At 37.4% G+C, this 16021-nt stretch overlaps 1 protein-coding gene across 2 annotated transcripts in view; it reads left to right on the top strand.

Annotated features, from left to right (window-relative positions):
- The window catches only part of AMN1 (antagonist of mitotic exit network 1 homolog), a 58093-nt gene that overhangs the window by 33387 nt on the left and 8685 nt on the right, over window positions 1–16021 (top strand). For both annotated transcript variants that reach the window (XM_005611012.4, XM_014740573.3), the window contains exon 6: window positions 2821–2932. In XM_005611012.4, the coding sequence (XP_005611069.1) occupies window positions 2821–2932 (112 nt within the window). The remainder of the gene's footprint in view (window positions 1–2820; window positions 2933–16021) is intronic.

Here is a 16021-nt window from a genome sequence, read left to right as displayed (position 1 = left end):
AACTTAGTATCAGCTTTTCTGGAGAAAAGAAATACTACCATAAATACACAGATTTTCCTCATTTTACAATGAGATTATGTCTCAATAAACCTATTGTAAATTGAAAATATCATAATTCAAAAATGCGTTTAAGGGGCTGGCCCGGTGGCACAGCAGTTAGATTCGCATGTTCCGCTTCGGTGGCCTGGGGTTCGCCGGTTTGGATCCCAGGTGTGGACATGGCACCGCTTGGCACGCCATGCTGTGGTAGGCGTGCCACATATAAGATGGAGGAAGATGGGCATGGATGTTAGCTCAGGGCCAGTCTTCCTCATCGAAAAGAGGAGCGTTGGCAGCAGTTAGCTCAGGGCTAATCTTCCTCAAAAAAAAAAAAAATGCGTTTAATACACCTAACCTACAAAACATCATAGCTTAGCTAGCCTACCTTAAACATGCTCAGAACACTTACATTAGCCTACAGTTGGTCAAAATCATCTAACACAAAGCCTATTTTATAATAAAGTGTTGAATATATCATGTAATTTATTAAATACTGTACTGGAAGTAAAAAGCAGAATGGTTGTATAAGTACAGAATGGTTGTAAGGCTATCACCTGTTTACCTTCGTGATCACGTGGCTGACCGGGAGCTGTAGCTCTCTGTCACTGCCCAGCATCGCAAGAGAGTATCGTACTGCATATCACTAGTCTAGGAAAAGATCAAAATTCAAAATCTGAAGTAAGATTTCTACTGAATGCCTATCGCTTTTGTGCTGTCATAAAGTTGAAGAATTGTAAGTCGAACCATCGTACATTGGGGACCATCTGTACACATCAACTATTAGATGACTCTTACTTCCAGTTTGTTAAAATATTTTGTATAGTGGTCAAATATACATAAAATTTACCATTTTAACCATTTTTAGTGTACAATTCAGTGGAATTAAGTACATTCACTTTGATGTGCAGCCATTACCACTATCCATCTCCAGAATTTTTTCATCATCCGAAATTGAAACTCTTTACCCCTTAAATAATAGGTCTCTGTTACCCCCTCCCCCAGCCTCTGGCAACCTCTATTCTATTTTCCATCTCTATGAATTTGCCTATTCTAATCACATTTTGTTTCTCCATTCATCCATTGATATTTGTTTCCACCTTTTGGCTATTGCAAATACTGCTGCTATGAATATAGGTGTACAAATGTCTGTTTGAGTCCCTGTTTTCACTTCTTTTGTGTATATACCTAAAAGTGAAACAGCTAGATCATATGGTAATTCTATGTTTGCTTGTTTGAGGAATCGCCAGACTGTTTCCATAGCAGCTGTACCATTACCATCTCACCAGCAATGCAAAAGGGTTCCAAATTAGAACATCAAACAAAGGGTATACAATATTTCAAACACGGAAAAGTGTAGGAAGTACTATAACAGAGATCTGTGGACCAACTACTTGAATTTTAACATTTTCTGCATTTACTTCAGTTCTTTTTTAAAAATTATAGCTAAAGCTTCCTCCTCCTTGATCCCCCCTCTCTTCCTTCAGAGGTAACCACTATTCTAAAGATGCCTACATATCTTTCCTTGTATGTTTGGGTACTTCATCTCTCTCCCTCTCTCTCTGTCTTTCTCTCTCTCTCCATAAACAAGATGTAGTATTGTCTTATATGTTTTTAAATTTTACAGAATAATTTCATAATGTATGTGTTCTTCTGCAATTTGCTTTTTTATTCAAAATTACGGTTCTTAATTTTTAAGCTTTATTGAGGTATAATTTACATACAATAAAATTCACCCATTTTAAGTGTACAGTTTGATGAATTTTGGTAATTATTATACAGCCTTGTAATTACCACCACAATTAAATATAGAACCTTTCCATCAACCCAAAAACATTTTTCCCATCCCTTCGCAGTCAATCCCCTACTGTGGCCTCCCCCCAGGCAACCACTCATCTACTTCGTCATTATAGTTTTGCCTTTTCTAAAATTTTATATAGATGGGATCATGCAGTGTATAGTCTTTGGTTTTTCTTTTACCTGTTTCAGTCAACATAATGTTTTTGAGATTCACCCATGTTGTTGTATGTGTTAATATTTCATTCCTTTTTTCTTTTGCTGAGTAGTATTCCATAGTCTGGGTATGACACAGTTTGTTCATATGTTCACCATTTGATGGACATTTGAGGAGTTCCAATTTTGGACTATTATGAATACTACTATGGATGTTTGCGTACAAGCCTTTGTGTAGACATACGTTTTCCTTTTTCTTGGGTAAACACCTAGGAATGGAATCGCTGGGTCATGTAGTAAGTACACACTTAGCTTTATGAGATACTACCATATTGTTTTCCAAAGTGTGTGAACTAACATTATGTTTGAGATTTAGGTCTATTAACACAAGTAGATATTTTTTATTTTAACTGTTTTATCTTATTGCATTATATTAATGAACCACCAGTTATTTACCCAGTCTCCACTTCTTTACTGTTAGAAATAATATTGCAATGGGCATATTTATAAATTGTTTCCATGTCCACATGTACAAGAGTTTCTCTCTATATAGTAGACATCTGCAGCTAGAGTTGCTAAGTTCTAGGGTATACTCATCTTCAGCTATAATAGGTATTGTCAAATTACTTTATAAAATGGTTGGGCATTTAACTTTTAAAGCTACTATACCTTCCAAATTATTGCAGGCTTACGTTGGTCCTTTCTATAGTTTTTCTTGCAAGTAGATATTTGGTTCTTTTTGTATCAGTATTTCCCAACCTTTTTCATACTGCTGTAGACTTGTTATTATAGAATTTTTCTTTTGATTATCCTTTCTTTATTTTTAAATAGGAGATTCATATGGGACATTGTGTGAACCTGACTGATGAGGCTGTAGAAGCTGTCCTTACCTGCTGTCCTCAGATACGCATATTACTCTTCCATGGATGCCCCCTGATAACAGGTTAGTATGAGAGACTGCTTGGGTTCAAATCCTGGTTTGATCTTTTAATAACTATGTGACCTTGAGTAAATTACTCAACCCATTCCATTATTCAGTTTCCTCATCTGTAAATTGGGTATAATGACAGTACCTACCTCATAATTTGATTATGATGATTATCTGATGATACTTTATATGGTGCCTCCACTTAGTAAGGGCTCAGTAAATATTAGTCATGATGATCATGGTAGTGGTGGTGGTGGTGATGGTAAATGCTCAATAAATGTTAACCGTGAGGAGGATAATGATGGTGGCGGAGGGAGTGGTCATGACATTAAACGTGATGCTTTATGTAGACAGTAAAAAAATATAAGTTTATAATATTACATCTGTCAAATATGCTAAATGACCTGTTCATTGTAATCTCATCAATCTGTAGCAGTTGCGACTCAGAATATTTTGGACTCTTAGGGTAATGTGACACTTCACCGAAGGAGGGAAAGAGGACAAAGTAGTCACAGCCCAGTTGGCTTCTATAAGAGCGAAGATACTGTATATCACTGTGCCCTCAAAACCACAGCACCTCATCCCTTTCACATTACCCCTGCAATGGGTCCCATACCACAATATAACCTGGGTCTCACTTGTAAATTAGTACTTACGCCCAGTCCTTCCAGCTCATTTCTCTAATCACAGTCTAAATAGTTGTTCTCTAGGTTGACTTATCTTCCTAGAAGTCCTTTTCACAATTTCTGTTTTTTCTTCTGTTTGGACTGCCAATCTAAACCAAGCATGAACTAGGTTATATTTGGTTATATTTGGTCATCAGTGACATCTGTAATGAAAACTAAATCTTATTTTAGGCAAAGACATTTCTCAAAAAACTAATGCCAGAAGGGACATTGGAAACTGTTAAGAGTGGTTACCTCTAGAGAAAGTTGTAGAGGGACAAGAATAGGAAAAAGCCTTCATTATATACCCTTTTGAATTTTGTATCCTGTGGATGATTTTTGGCTATTAAAAATTAGTGATAATTTTAAGAAAATAAGTTAGAACCAGAAAAACTCATGGGACTGAGTACAGGGGATTGGTACATGTGTACACTATTCTGGGGGTTGTGAGAAGGCAAGCGGAGGCTCTCTGGTCCAAACAAGGCAGAAAGTTGTATTCTAAGTAGGCTTTTATGATAAGGTGGAGGAGACTAAAATATGTTAAATGTAGTAACAGCAACCTTTGACAATAGATCTTTTCAGAATACCAACTTAAAAGTGTGTAAATCTACCTACTGAGCTATGTGTGCATTTAATCAATACATTGAACAAGCAAGTGATACTCATAAGGTGACTCTGTTTTCCTCACATTATTTTAAATACAAATCTGCTCTAAAGGGGCTAATTTTTCCCAAAGCCAGATGAAATCTCAGACATGTGCCATTGACTTTTCTTATCATTCTCCGGTAGTTAAAAGTCTTGTCATTTCATATCACTGAAACCCTCTCATTTCAGTAATTAAAATGTCTTAGACCCATGTAACACTCCAAACAAGAGCAAGGTAAAGCCTTTTGCTTCTCCAGTCAGCTCAGGGTTGCTGTAGGTGGAAAGGCCGCAGTGGATAAGGAGAAATGGTTAGTTTCTCTGTTTTTACCATCTCATGTGTCTCCTCTTCCTTCCCCACCTTGCCCATATGGTTTCTGACCCCACCAATGTCAGTACAGGGTGAGACTGGGTGGGTAGGAGGGGAGGTAAGGGAAAGGAAAGTCGTACTGGGCCACCACTACTGTGATCCATGTCAGCACTCTGGGCTCTGTGAGTGAGCTGATTCTGAGCTGTACTCTCAAAAGTGAGGCACTTCTGAGGTTCTTCAGAGCCCACTTCTTCCTACCCTCCTCATCACTGCATATATCTCCTATCTGCAATTCTCTTGATTCAAGCCAATGTGTCTCTTCTGCCTTGTAGCTAACATTTTCTTCCTCTGCCCCCAGGCATCTGGAAATACACCTTCAGTCTCTCTCTGTTGAAGTTTCCTAGCCCATCCAGGTTTCTTTCATGAGCAAAATATAAGGCAACCCCATGCCAATCCACGTCTGTCACAGGAAATACATACTTCAGACAATGAGAGTACAGGTCTTTCTCAACTTCAGCTGCATGGACCCTCACCATAGCCTCCTACCTTTGAGTATTCTTAGGTGTGGGTCTGATATTAGTGTACAGTGTCCACCAAGGTCCGTGGGACATATCACACTCTCCAACTGATCTTCTTAGAGCCCCCTTCCACTAGGCATGAGGGGAAGAGCAAGCACCTCTAGCCCTCAAATCACAACTATCTTCAAAGAAATTTCCAACTCCCCATCTTTCCCACTTTAACACTTTCATATCATTGAATGGATGAGGTGCCATGTATTCCAAAATCAGTTTTCAGCCAAGCATTTGCAAGTCATGTATATAGGTGGTCTGGTATCTCATTTTAGAATGAGAATAGCTGGTACTTCTAGTCTTGGAACCTTAGCTGAAATAGTACTATTTTAATGTTCTCTTATATTTGTCTCAGGATAACTTGGCTGGACAGCATGTTATGAAATCAACCTTTGCTAATTTTATGTTGATTATCTTTCTGGTTACCATTTGGAAATAATTAAATTGACATTTTCCCTCTACTTTTAATAGAAGTCAAATCAGAAAAAATGTGTACAGTCAACTGAGAAAACATATCCTTAGGCAAACTGCTTCAAACAGTTATCAGAGACCTTATGGGTAATGAAATCTTTAGAAGGTTCAAACAAAAACTTATTTGAATACAGCAAGACCAATATTAAAATGCTTAAATGTGCTTGTATTAATATAGAGAAGACTGGCATATACCAATAATTTCAAGTCTGGAAAATATGTTGGATGGGTTAATCTAATTTTCAAACCAGGAGTCTTTTGAAATAAATAAGTACTGAGATCACTGGTAATCAAAGATATATTATTAGTTGGTGGATTCAAGAGAAATGCCTTCCCAGTATGACTCCAGAAGCTGGGGAGGCTTGATACCACTAAATTTTTCCCCATCCACATAATGACTCAAAATCCTGGCCTTACAAACTCAACTCTAAGATCTTAAAGGACAGGGATTATGGCATGTTATTCTTTTTTTTTTGTCTTTCATATCTACTATAGTGTTATATTTATAGAAGATAATCAATAAAGATGTATAATTTATTCTAGATCATAAAAGTAAAAATAACTATATTCTATATAATATAGCTACTTTAATAAGAGATTAAATTGGAAATTTCAACGAAGGCAGCTGGATACAGTAGGTATAAAATTCTAAAGTGAGAGAAATGCCAGAGATGCAAATTTTCCAAGGAAATATCTGAGAACCTCTTTCACAACCCTGGAAACCCATTGTCCACAAAAAAGTTTGAAAGGGGTTGAGATGGTGACTGTTGAGAGAGGATTTTGGTGAGGACTTCTTGGGATAGTGCTGCTGTTTCACCTTTCACCCAGAGTCCAATGAGAGGACCTTCGGTGGGACCCCTCAGGCCTGATAGGTGTCTCCTGAAGTTGCTGGGTGGCCGTTTGTTAGCTGCTGACAGTAGGAGTGAAGGAAAGGTTGCTGCTGCATTAAATCAGCCTCAACTCCTAGAATTTGAAGATGCGTAAATGTTGTCCATAGGCCAGATGTGGGCGTGGCGGGAGGGAGAGCCATCCCAGAGGGATAGCTGCACGGGGGGGACTGGATATTTTGCATCTTAAAATGTAGTTGGCCAGTCTATGGTAGGAATCATTAGAACATCATACTATTACCTAAATGTCCATCCAGAAGCTGGGGGAGAATGATCCCTCAATGAACAGTTCTGGAGGGACAAAAGGAACAAAAATAGAGTTGATATTAACGTTGTACCTTAAAAGCCATGCTTGTTCAACATACGAATTAAAGTACCATTATAGAACGTCATGACATATTTAGAAACGTTTTTAATCACAAACAAAATGATGATTATGATGGCAACATTAAAAATACCTCAATTAGTCAGTAAAGCCATTCATGCCTGTGGTCACTTAAAGATTACTTCCCTTTCTACAGAAAAAGAAAAAAATACTTTTTAAAATATTCTGATTTATTCCAAGGTCATAATACAAAAACCTAGACTGATTCCTAATACTTACAGACTTACGTAGCAATTCCCTACTTCAGAGAATTCTTATTCAGCAGACTTCCAGATTAATGTGTTTAGAAACTTGATCAAATAAAGCTATTTGCCTGTACTCTCTAGAGTATTTCTGGGATTATTAGATTATTCAGCCTGTAATATTCTGTAATACCTTTGATAAATATTAGTCAGATTATGGACATACAGTTTACTTTCTTAGCAGTGAATATGGACCATTTCTTCCCGAGTTTAGGGAAGTTGGTGACTCTGTAGTTCAATCCTTTTTGGTATTAGAACAGAAAGAGCGATCATCCAGCCTATGCTCACCCCATTCAACTCAGGATCACCGAGGGAACGATTGCCTAAACCAGACCTCCTTGTAAACATGCTAATGGTATTTGCCAGTGGAAAGGGTCTGTTTAGCTTCCTTATTTAAATAGACCTGGAACATATGCATTTCTAGGGCATGGCTGGATGGAGAATAGTTGTCACATAGACTCTTTTCTATGTAACTAACAGTATAGTCATGCATCGCTTAACAATAGGGATACGTTTGAGAAATGCATCGTTAGACGATTTCATCATTGTGCGAGCGTCAGAGTGTACTTACACAAACCTAGATGCTATAGCCTCCTACACACCTAGGCTGTATGATACTAATCTTTTAGGATCACCGATGTATGTGTAGTCTGTTGTCCATCATTGACCAAAACGTCTTTATGCGGGGATGACTGTATGTAAAAATAAAGAGTCCCAAAACAGAACCAGCTTCCTCTGACAGCAGTGGTCCTCACAAGTTGGTAAACAGTTGTGTTCATCTGGAAACAAAATTTGTCCCATGGTTTATTCTTAGTAAGAAATAATGTTCTGATGATGTTGACCTCTGTGTGCACGTTAAACCCATGTTTTTCTCTGTCTCTCTAGTATTTTGGTTTTGTCTTCTCTCTAAAAGATATATGATAGAAATGTAACTCAAGAAAACTCTTAGATTTCGCATCCCCTCGTTATGTTTAAGAACAAATTCTATGGCTTTTCTTTGTATCCTTATATCAGTGAGGAGATAAAATAACCATTTGTAATTTTTAGTAATTAAGATAATACTTTGTCAGCATTTTTCAAATGGATCTTAAGACCCATTTACACTCTTAAAAATTGAGGATCCCAAAGAGTTTTTGTTTATATGGGTTATATTTATTAAATTAAAAATTAAATTAAAGCTGAGAAATTTTTAATAGATTTATTCATTTTTTAAAAATAATAAACCTATTACATGGAAAAAAGAGAAGTATTTTCATTCAGACCATTGTGGACACTCTTCTTTGATACTACCCCAAACTCAGCAAGCGGTAATTTCTTAAAGGTTAGTTGCATGTGAAGTTGAAAACATATCAATGAAATTTTTATACACTTACATTACAATCCATTGGTCTGTCCTGCATTTCGAATGGATCTTTTACCCATATGTGATTTTGTAACATCATGCCTTGGCAGTTTGGAAAATATTGATTCTCTGAATTATATAGATTTTTCAAATGTCAACACATTCATTATACAAAAAAAAAAAACATTTGTTAATATCCCCACTGATCTCATCAGAAGGGTACTGGGGAGCTTTCGAGATCACAGTGGCAGCTACAAATTTTCCAAAATTCACTTGAAAGTTAAAATTTTATCATTGGCAAAAAACTCTATCATTTGTTTTCTTTGAAATGACAGGCTCATTTTGCTCTTTTTCAGGAAATAGTGTGCCAAGCATCCAAGTCTGAATAACCTTAGATTGTCAGTCATTCTTTCTGTGAAAAGTATTGCTCCATGAATAAAGTGACTAGTTTAGCTCACAACCCTGAAAAGACCTTGCACTGTAGGATCTGTGTACCACACTTTGAGAAGCATTGCCTCACAGTAAAGAAAAATTATCAGTTACCTTCAGCATTTAGAGCAAGAACACGACATCCCTTTCAAATCACTCCTTATATTTTCATGTAGCTGCTGGAAGTGGTGGAAGTAGACATGGAAATGGCAGGAGTTCAAAATATTTGGGATAGAATAACAATATTTTTGACCTGGAAGATCACCTGGTTCATCATTTACCAATGGTATTACTGTTATATAAATGAGCCAAAGATGGCCTCTATATATTGGCCCTGTGTTGTTTGTTTCTTCACAGAAGACTGGGACTGTTAGCTCTAAAGCCCACTGGCACCAAACTCAAATTTTCACTCATCCAGTTTTAAATATAACCTAAATAAGCAGATTTTTAGCCATCTAGAGCCAGCCTGCTTTGCATACCCTGAAAAACTGCCCTCAACATTTATCACCCATAGATAAAATAAAACCCAGGGCTATAAAGAGCCCAAGCCACTCTTGCCCTTTGGAGCTCTCTGGCCCAGAGACTCCCTATCTTGTTGCTGAGCAACATCATGACACACAAACCCTCTCCTCAGTCCTCTGGGAGTTCCCTTACCCTGATCCCTTTCTGAGTAGTGTCCCCCTCCCTTCCCCACACCCCTTTGTAAAGCCTTGCCTTTGTAAGGTCTCATGTTCTAAGGGCCTTGCCTCGCATGCAAACCTATCTAAGCGCTGCCCAGATAAAGCTCGTTGTGTCCTGCTGCCACCTTGTGGTCATATCTTGTTCTTTGCTCTGCCCCCCCATACCACTATAATGAATGTTAATTTATCAAAGGCTCTGAGAAATACTGTATCCAAGAAATTTGTTTAACTTTTTTACCCAAGTATTTCCCAAATTTTTTTTAGCACAGAATACTTTATATATTACATTTCTGATCCCTGATTTCACAGAATAGGAAAGTGAGATATTGAAATGTTATTTGCCCCTCATGACACAGTTGTTAATAATAGTGCCGAGACTAAACTAAAATCTCAAGATGTAGGGAAATGGGCACGGATCCCTGGTCTCCTGGCATCTCTTCAAAACACTGACTAGCTCGACTTTTATGGACCTCGACTCTCCCTTACATATAATTATCAGTCATAAAATTGGGAGATCTGATAATGAGCACATACCTAATAGCTTTTATCAATACATATTCTTAAAGAGAAAAAAGCTGAAGTTTTTCAACTACCCAGATCATCTCTGTTCTTCCTCCTTTCCTGTCAGCACTGCTACTGTTGTATATTTTTGCTACCATCATTGAGTGAAAATAAAGTGGGCTAATATATCCACCTTGTATTTAATTTTTACTTTCTTTTTTCTCCAAAGAAGACAAATAACTTTTTTCCTGATAAATGACAGTTATCTCTTTTTTCATGACACCTTATGTAACATGTTTCCTCTTGTTTATGTATTCATGTGATGGCTAATATGACTATATAAGAGAGTACAATTTATATTCTATAAAAAGAATATATATATGTACATATTTTTGTGCAATTCTAATATTCTGTTATCCTCAAAGCAGCCTGACCACCAAATTGGCAGTGTCCCCTGTAGTTACCGTTCAGATTCCCTAAATTAATAGGTTTATCTTTACTATATTTCTTAAGTATTTATAAAATTTCTTCACTTTACGGTCAGACTATAAAAAGAACTCCACATTATAAACTAGGTCTTGAAACTGTTAGAAGCATTCTGATTTTATTTCTTCAGAGGAGACAAAAAGATTAAGCTGTTATTTAAAATATTGTAAATCAGGGGCCGGCCCCGTGGCCGAGTGGTTAAGTTCATGCGTTCTCCTTCCACGGCCTAGGATTTTGCCAGTTCGGATCCTGGGTGTGAACATGGCACTGCTCATCAAGCCATGCTGAGGCAGCGTCCCACATGCCACAACCAGAAGGACTCACAACTAAAAATACACAACTATGTACTTGGGGGCTTTGGGGAGAAAAAGGAAAAAAAATATATATATATATATATATAATAAATCATACATGTTATGGAAGCAGAAAAATAATTTTTCAACTTATTAAATTCCCTTTAAATCAATTATGTCTGCAATGATGATCAGTAGGTACAACTCACACACTTGTGTTAATCCCCTACAATGGACGTCCACTTCAGTTTCTCATAATTGTCTAAACATATTTCACAGTATTCGCAGGCATGAAGGTTTGGATTTTAGAAGGGCAATGAAGCAATTAGACAGCCCTAGACTCCTTACGTTTACATTGAAAGGCAGGAAAACCTGGCAGGAAATCTGCCACTTGTACTTGAATTGACTCGAATTTTCGTGATATCGGAGGATTCCTTTCAACCTGATTACTTTACAAGCAAGCTGTTTACTCAGATTCCTGGGGAATAAATATGTCAAGATCTACCACAAAGAGCCAAAACCAAAGTATTTTAAGACCTAAGTGGTTGGCTTCAGAGTTTCCCTATAATTAAAGCTGATTCCTTGCAAGGACAACTCTTTTTTTAATTTCATATTCTTCATGTTCTAAATCCTGTATTATTCTGTTTCTTCATCATTATTTATTCATTCATTACTAATCCAGCATGACAGAATTTCTTTATGCCAGACACTGTAATAAGGCATTAGAACCTTGATTATTGTTTAATAAAAATGTGCCCAGCCTCTTTTTTCATAGTGTTATTCTACAAAATGTCTAAATTTATTTTCCTTGATCATTTGGAAAAAAGTTTGTTAATGTTTCCCATAATTTCTTTTTTTTAACATATAAATTTTTTTTTTTTAAAGATTGGCACCTGAGCTAACAACTGTTGCCAATCTTTTTTTTTTTTGCTTTTTCTCCCCAAATTCCCCCCTGGCACATAGTTGTGGGCCCTTCTAGTTGTGGCATGTAAATTTTTTTTTTAAGATTTTATTTTTCCTTTTTCTCCGTAAAGCCCCCTGGTACATAGTTGTATAGTTTTAGTTATAGGTCCTTCTAGTTGTGGCATGTAAATTTTTTTTAAGATTTTATTTTTCCTTAAAGCCCCCCAGTACATAGTTGTGTAGTTTTAGTTGTGAGTCCTTCTAGTTGTGGCATGTGGGATGCCGCCTCAGCATGGCTTGATGAGCAGTGCCATGTCCGTGCCCAGGATCCCAACCAGTGAAACCCTGGGCCACTGAAGCAGAGCGGGCGAACATAACCACTCGGCCACGGGGCCGGCCCCCATGGTTTCTTTTTCTTCGTGCTCCAAAAGCCCCTGTCATGAATCTCTTTCAAAAGGTTCTCCATCTATATTAGTCATAGATTTCTAGAGAGATGATGAAAAGTTCCTTAGAAGTCATCTGTACAACTTCTTTGTTTTAAAGATGAGGGAAGAGACATACAGTGACTTTAAGTTGCTCACCCCTGGTCTTAGAGATACTTGATAGAACTGGAAGTAAAAATCTAAGTCACCTGATCCATAGTCTAATTCTTTCCCCAATAAAGCACTTCCTGAGCCTTTGGTGTCAAGTGGCTTAATTGACTAGAATAGAGAAGGAAATAGGAGAGTGACATCAAGTATCAGTAGTGTGATTTGTATAAATGACCTTTTGGGTCTTTTTCAGTCCTAAGAGTGCATGTTTCGAAGAGTAGTAGAATATACCACCCAAAAGTATGCCTCTTTGTTATAAAGATTATTTTGAGCTGATTATTTTTGAGAAACAGCAGATACTGGAGAAGCGCTGAAAGCAGAGTGGAAGTGACCCTTTTGTAAGGGAAGTTGATATTTATAAAAGAAATCTCCATTTGTAAAGTGTCTCCCTCTGTAAGTGTCTCCCTTTCTGTACTAGGAAGAGAAGGATGACTAAATCATAAGAGAATCTTATCAGTGGAGAAGGCACTGGCTTAAATCTGTAGAGCAAACCTACCCTTGTTTACCGTGCTTTCCCTGGTAGCCTCCCATAACTGCCCCACCCCCCCCAACATCTTTCTTTTGTCTTTAGCTGAAGATAGTGTTTAAGGTGGAGGCTTGGGCCATCTCAAGGAGTTTACTCATTTTTCCTGGGTTTCCCCAATGTATAAGTGAGGTGTTCATGTTAAGAAACATGTTTGTTTTGAAATAAGAAAATTTTTATATTGAAGTATATGGGGAAGTCATTCTGGTTTGGCTTGAATTTTATTTGAACCAAAGAAGGCTGACTTACAGCCTGTCAAACATACATTGTACATCTGCTTTAATCATTACCCTAAAGTAAAGAATGTACTCTTTGAAGATAAGAATTAATACCTCCCTTCTTGTGATGCCAATACTAAGATAAGTCTCCCTTCCCATGATGCCAGGGTCATGTTGACCCACTGTGTATGTGCTAATCTGTAATGAACATCTCCTTGAACCCTTGAAGGAATGTACCCCTGTCATGCTTGGTGTATGTATCTTTGTTTTGAAATGGCAAATAACTGCTGAAAATCACTATTCTCCAAAGTGCTTTCTTCCCTGGCAAAGACTGCGACCCCGGGGCTATCATCTTCAGTTTGGCTCGAATAAAAAACTCTCTTTTCTTTACTATAGAATAATTATCGACTATTTATGTCGACAGTTTTTCTCTCATTATTCTCTTATTACAGGGGGTCTCAACCAAGAACTCAGAAGGGTAGAGAGAAAATTCGTTTTCCTCTCCTACAGTTTCTGTAGAGTGTTCTGGCAAGGGATCCTGAAACAGACACCCCGCAGTTTCTCCTCATAGCATAATAAACTCACAGGCATTGAATATGCCTGCTATTCAAACCCACAGTCCTAAATGAATTTTCACAGGAAAAAGCTGCCTGAGGAGAACTTTGAGTAGTGTAATACTGCCATCTAGCATCAAAATTTTAAAATTACCTAAAAGTAGATTGTGTGCTTACTATTGGAGGGAAAAGTATCTTCCTATTTATTTGCAGTAATAAATTCCTACAGAAGAGTGACACAAATATAGTCTGAAAACAAGTAATTGTATATAATGTTTGATAACATAGTCATAACTAGTAAAAATGCCAAAATAATTCCAGAAACACCAGCTAAAATGAAATTGGGAAGTATAAGTTTCTCATTTTGTTCTTTTTCAAAATTGTATTGGCTATTCCAGGTCCCTTGAATTCCCATGTAAATATTAGGATCATCTTATCAATTGCTCAAAAAAAAAAAAAAGACCAGCTGAAATTTTGGTAGGGATTGCATTGAATCGTAGATCAATTTGGGGAGTATTGTCATCTTAATATTAAATCTTCTGATCTATGAACATGAACGTCTTTCCATTTAGTAGATCTTTAATTTCTTTTAATAATGTTTTGTAGTTTTGAGAGTATAAGTTTTTCACTTCTTTTGTTAAATTTATTCCTAAGTGTTTTATTCTTTTTGATGGTAATGTAAGTAGAATTTTCTCTTTTTTTTAATTATTTATTTATTTTTCCTTCCTCTCCCCAAAGCCCCCCAGTTCATAGTTGTTTATTTTAGTTGTGGGTCCTTCCGCTTGTGGCATGTGGGACGCCACCTCACCATGGCCTGATGAGCAGTGCTAGGTCCACTCCCAGGATCCGAACCGGTGAACCCCTCGGCCACCAAGGCAGAGCACGTGAACCCAACCACTCGGCCATGGGGCCAGCCCCTGGAATTGCTTTCTTAATTTTATTTTTGGATTATTCATTGCTAGCATTAAGAAATATATCTGATTTTTGTACAGTCATGTGTCACTTAATGACAGGGATATGTTCTGAGAAATGTGTTGTTAGACAATTTCATCATTGTGCAAAAAACATAGAGTGTACTTACCTAAACCTGGATGGCATAGCCTATGACACACCTCGGCTATATGGTACTAATCTTATGGGACCACTGTTGTGTATGTGGTCTTTGTTGACTGAAACGTCATTATGCAGCACAACACTACATATTGATCTTGTACCCTGAAACCTTGCTAAACTTGTTTATTAGTTCTAACTTTTTAGTGGATTCTTAGTGGATATTAGTGGATTCTTTACTGGATATTCTATATACTGTATTACATAATCTACAAATAAAAATAGTTTTACTTCTTTCTTTCCAACGTGCATGCCTTTTATTTCTTTTTCTCCCCTAATTTCTGTTGCTGGAACCTCCAGTGCAATGTTGAACAGAAGCAGCAAGAGCAGCCATCCTTGTCTTGTTCCTGATCTTAGGGGGAAAACATATAGTCTTTTACCATTAAGGATCATGTTTGCTGTGGATTTTTCGTAGATGCCCTTTATCAGGTTGAGGAAGTTGCCTTCTACCCCTAGTTTGTTGAACGTTTTTATCATGGGTGTTTTTATCATGTTGAGTTTTGTCAAATGCCTTTTCTGTATCTATTGAGATGATCATGTGGTTTTTGTCCTGTATTCCTTTGATATCGTGTATGCGATAGGCAGAATAACGCCCCACCTCAAGATGTTCATGTTCTAATGCCCAGAACCTATGAGTATGTTGACCTTTAAAAATAAAGAGATTATCCTAGATTATCCAGGTGGGCCCAATGTCATCATAAGAGTCCTTAAAAGTGGACGAGGGAGGCAGAAGGAGAACCAAAGAGATGGCAGCATGAGAAGGACTCTGTCCACTGTTGCTCACGTTGAGTATGGGGCAATACAAGGAGTGTGGTGCTCTCTAGAAGCTGGAAAAGTCAGGAGATGGATTCTCGCCGAGAGCCTCCAAAAAGGAATGCTGACCTGCTAATGCCTGATTTTAGCCCCATGAGACCCATTTTGGAATTCTGACCTCCAAAACTGTATGACAATAAATTTGTGTTGTTTTAAGCCATTGAGGTTGTGGCAATTTATTACAGCAGCAATAGGAAACTAATACAGTGTATGACATTAATTGATTTTCAGATGTTAAACTAATCTTGCATTCCTGGGATAAATCCCAGTTGATCATGGCATATGGCATAGCATTCTTTTTGCTGGATTTGGTTTGCTAGTATTTTATTGAGGATTTTTGAGGTATTGGTCTGTTGGTTTGTGTGTGTGTGGTGTCTTTGTCTGGCTTTCGTGTCAGGGTAATACTGGCCTCATAGAATGGGTTGGGAAATGTTCCTGCCTTCCCCACTTTATTATAGTTGCTGTTTGCGTGATCTATCTTTGTCCATCCT

The sequence above is a fragment of the Equus caballus genome, chromosome 6, assembly GCF_041296265.1.
Source record: "Equus caballus isolate H_3958 breed thoroughbred chromosome 6, TB-T2T, whole genome shotgun sequence".
NCBI classification, from domain to species: domain Eukaryota; kingdom Metazoa; phylum Chordata; class Mammalia; order Perissodactyla; family Equidae; genus Equus; species Equus caballus.
Note: the sequence above shows the minus strand (reverse complement) of the source record. Positions and strands in the feature narration are given on the sequence as shown.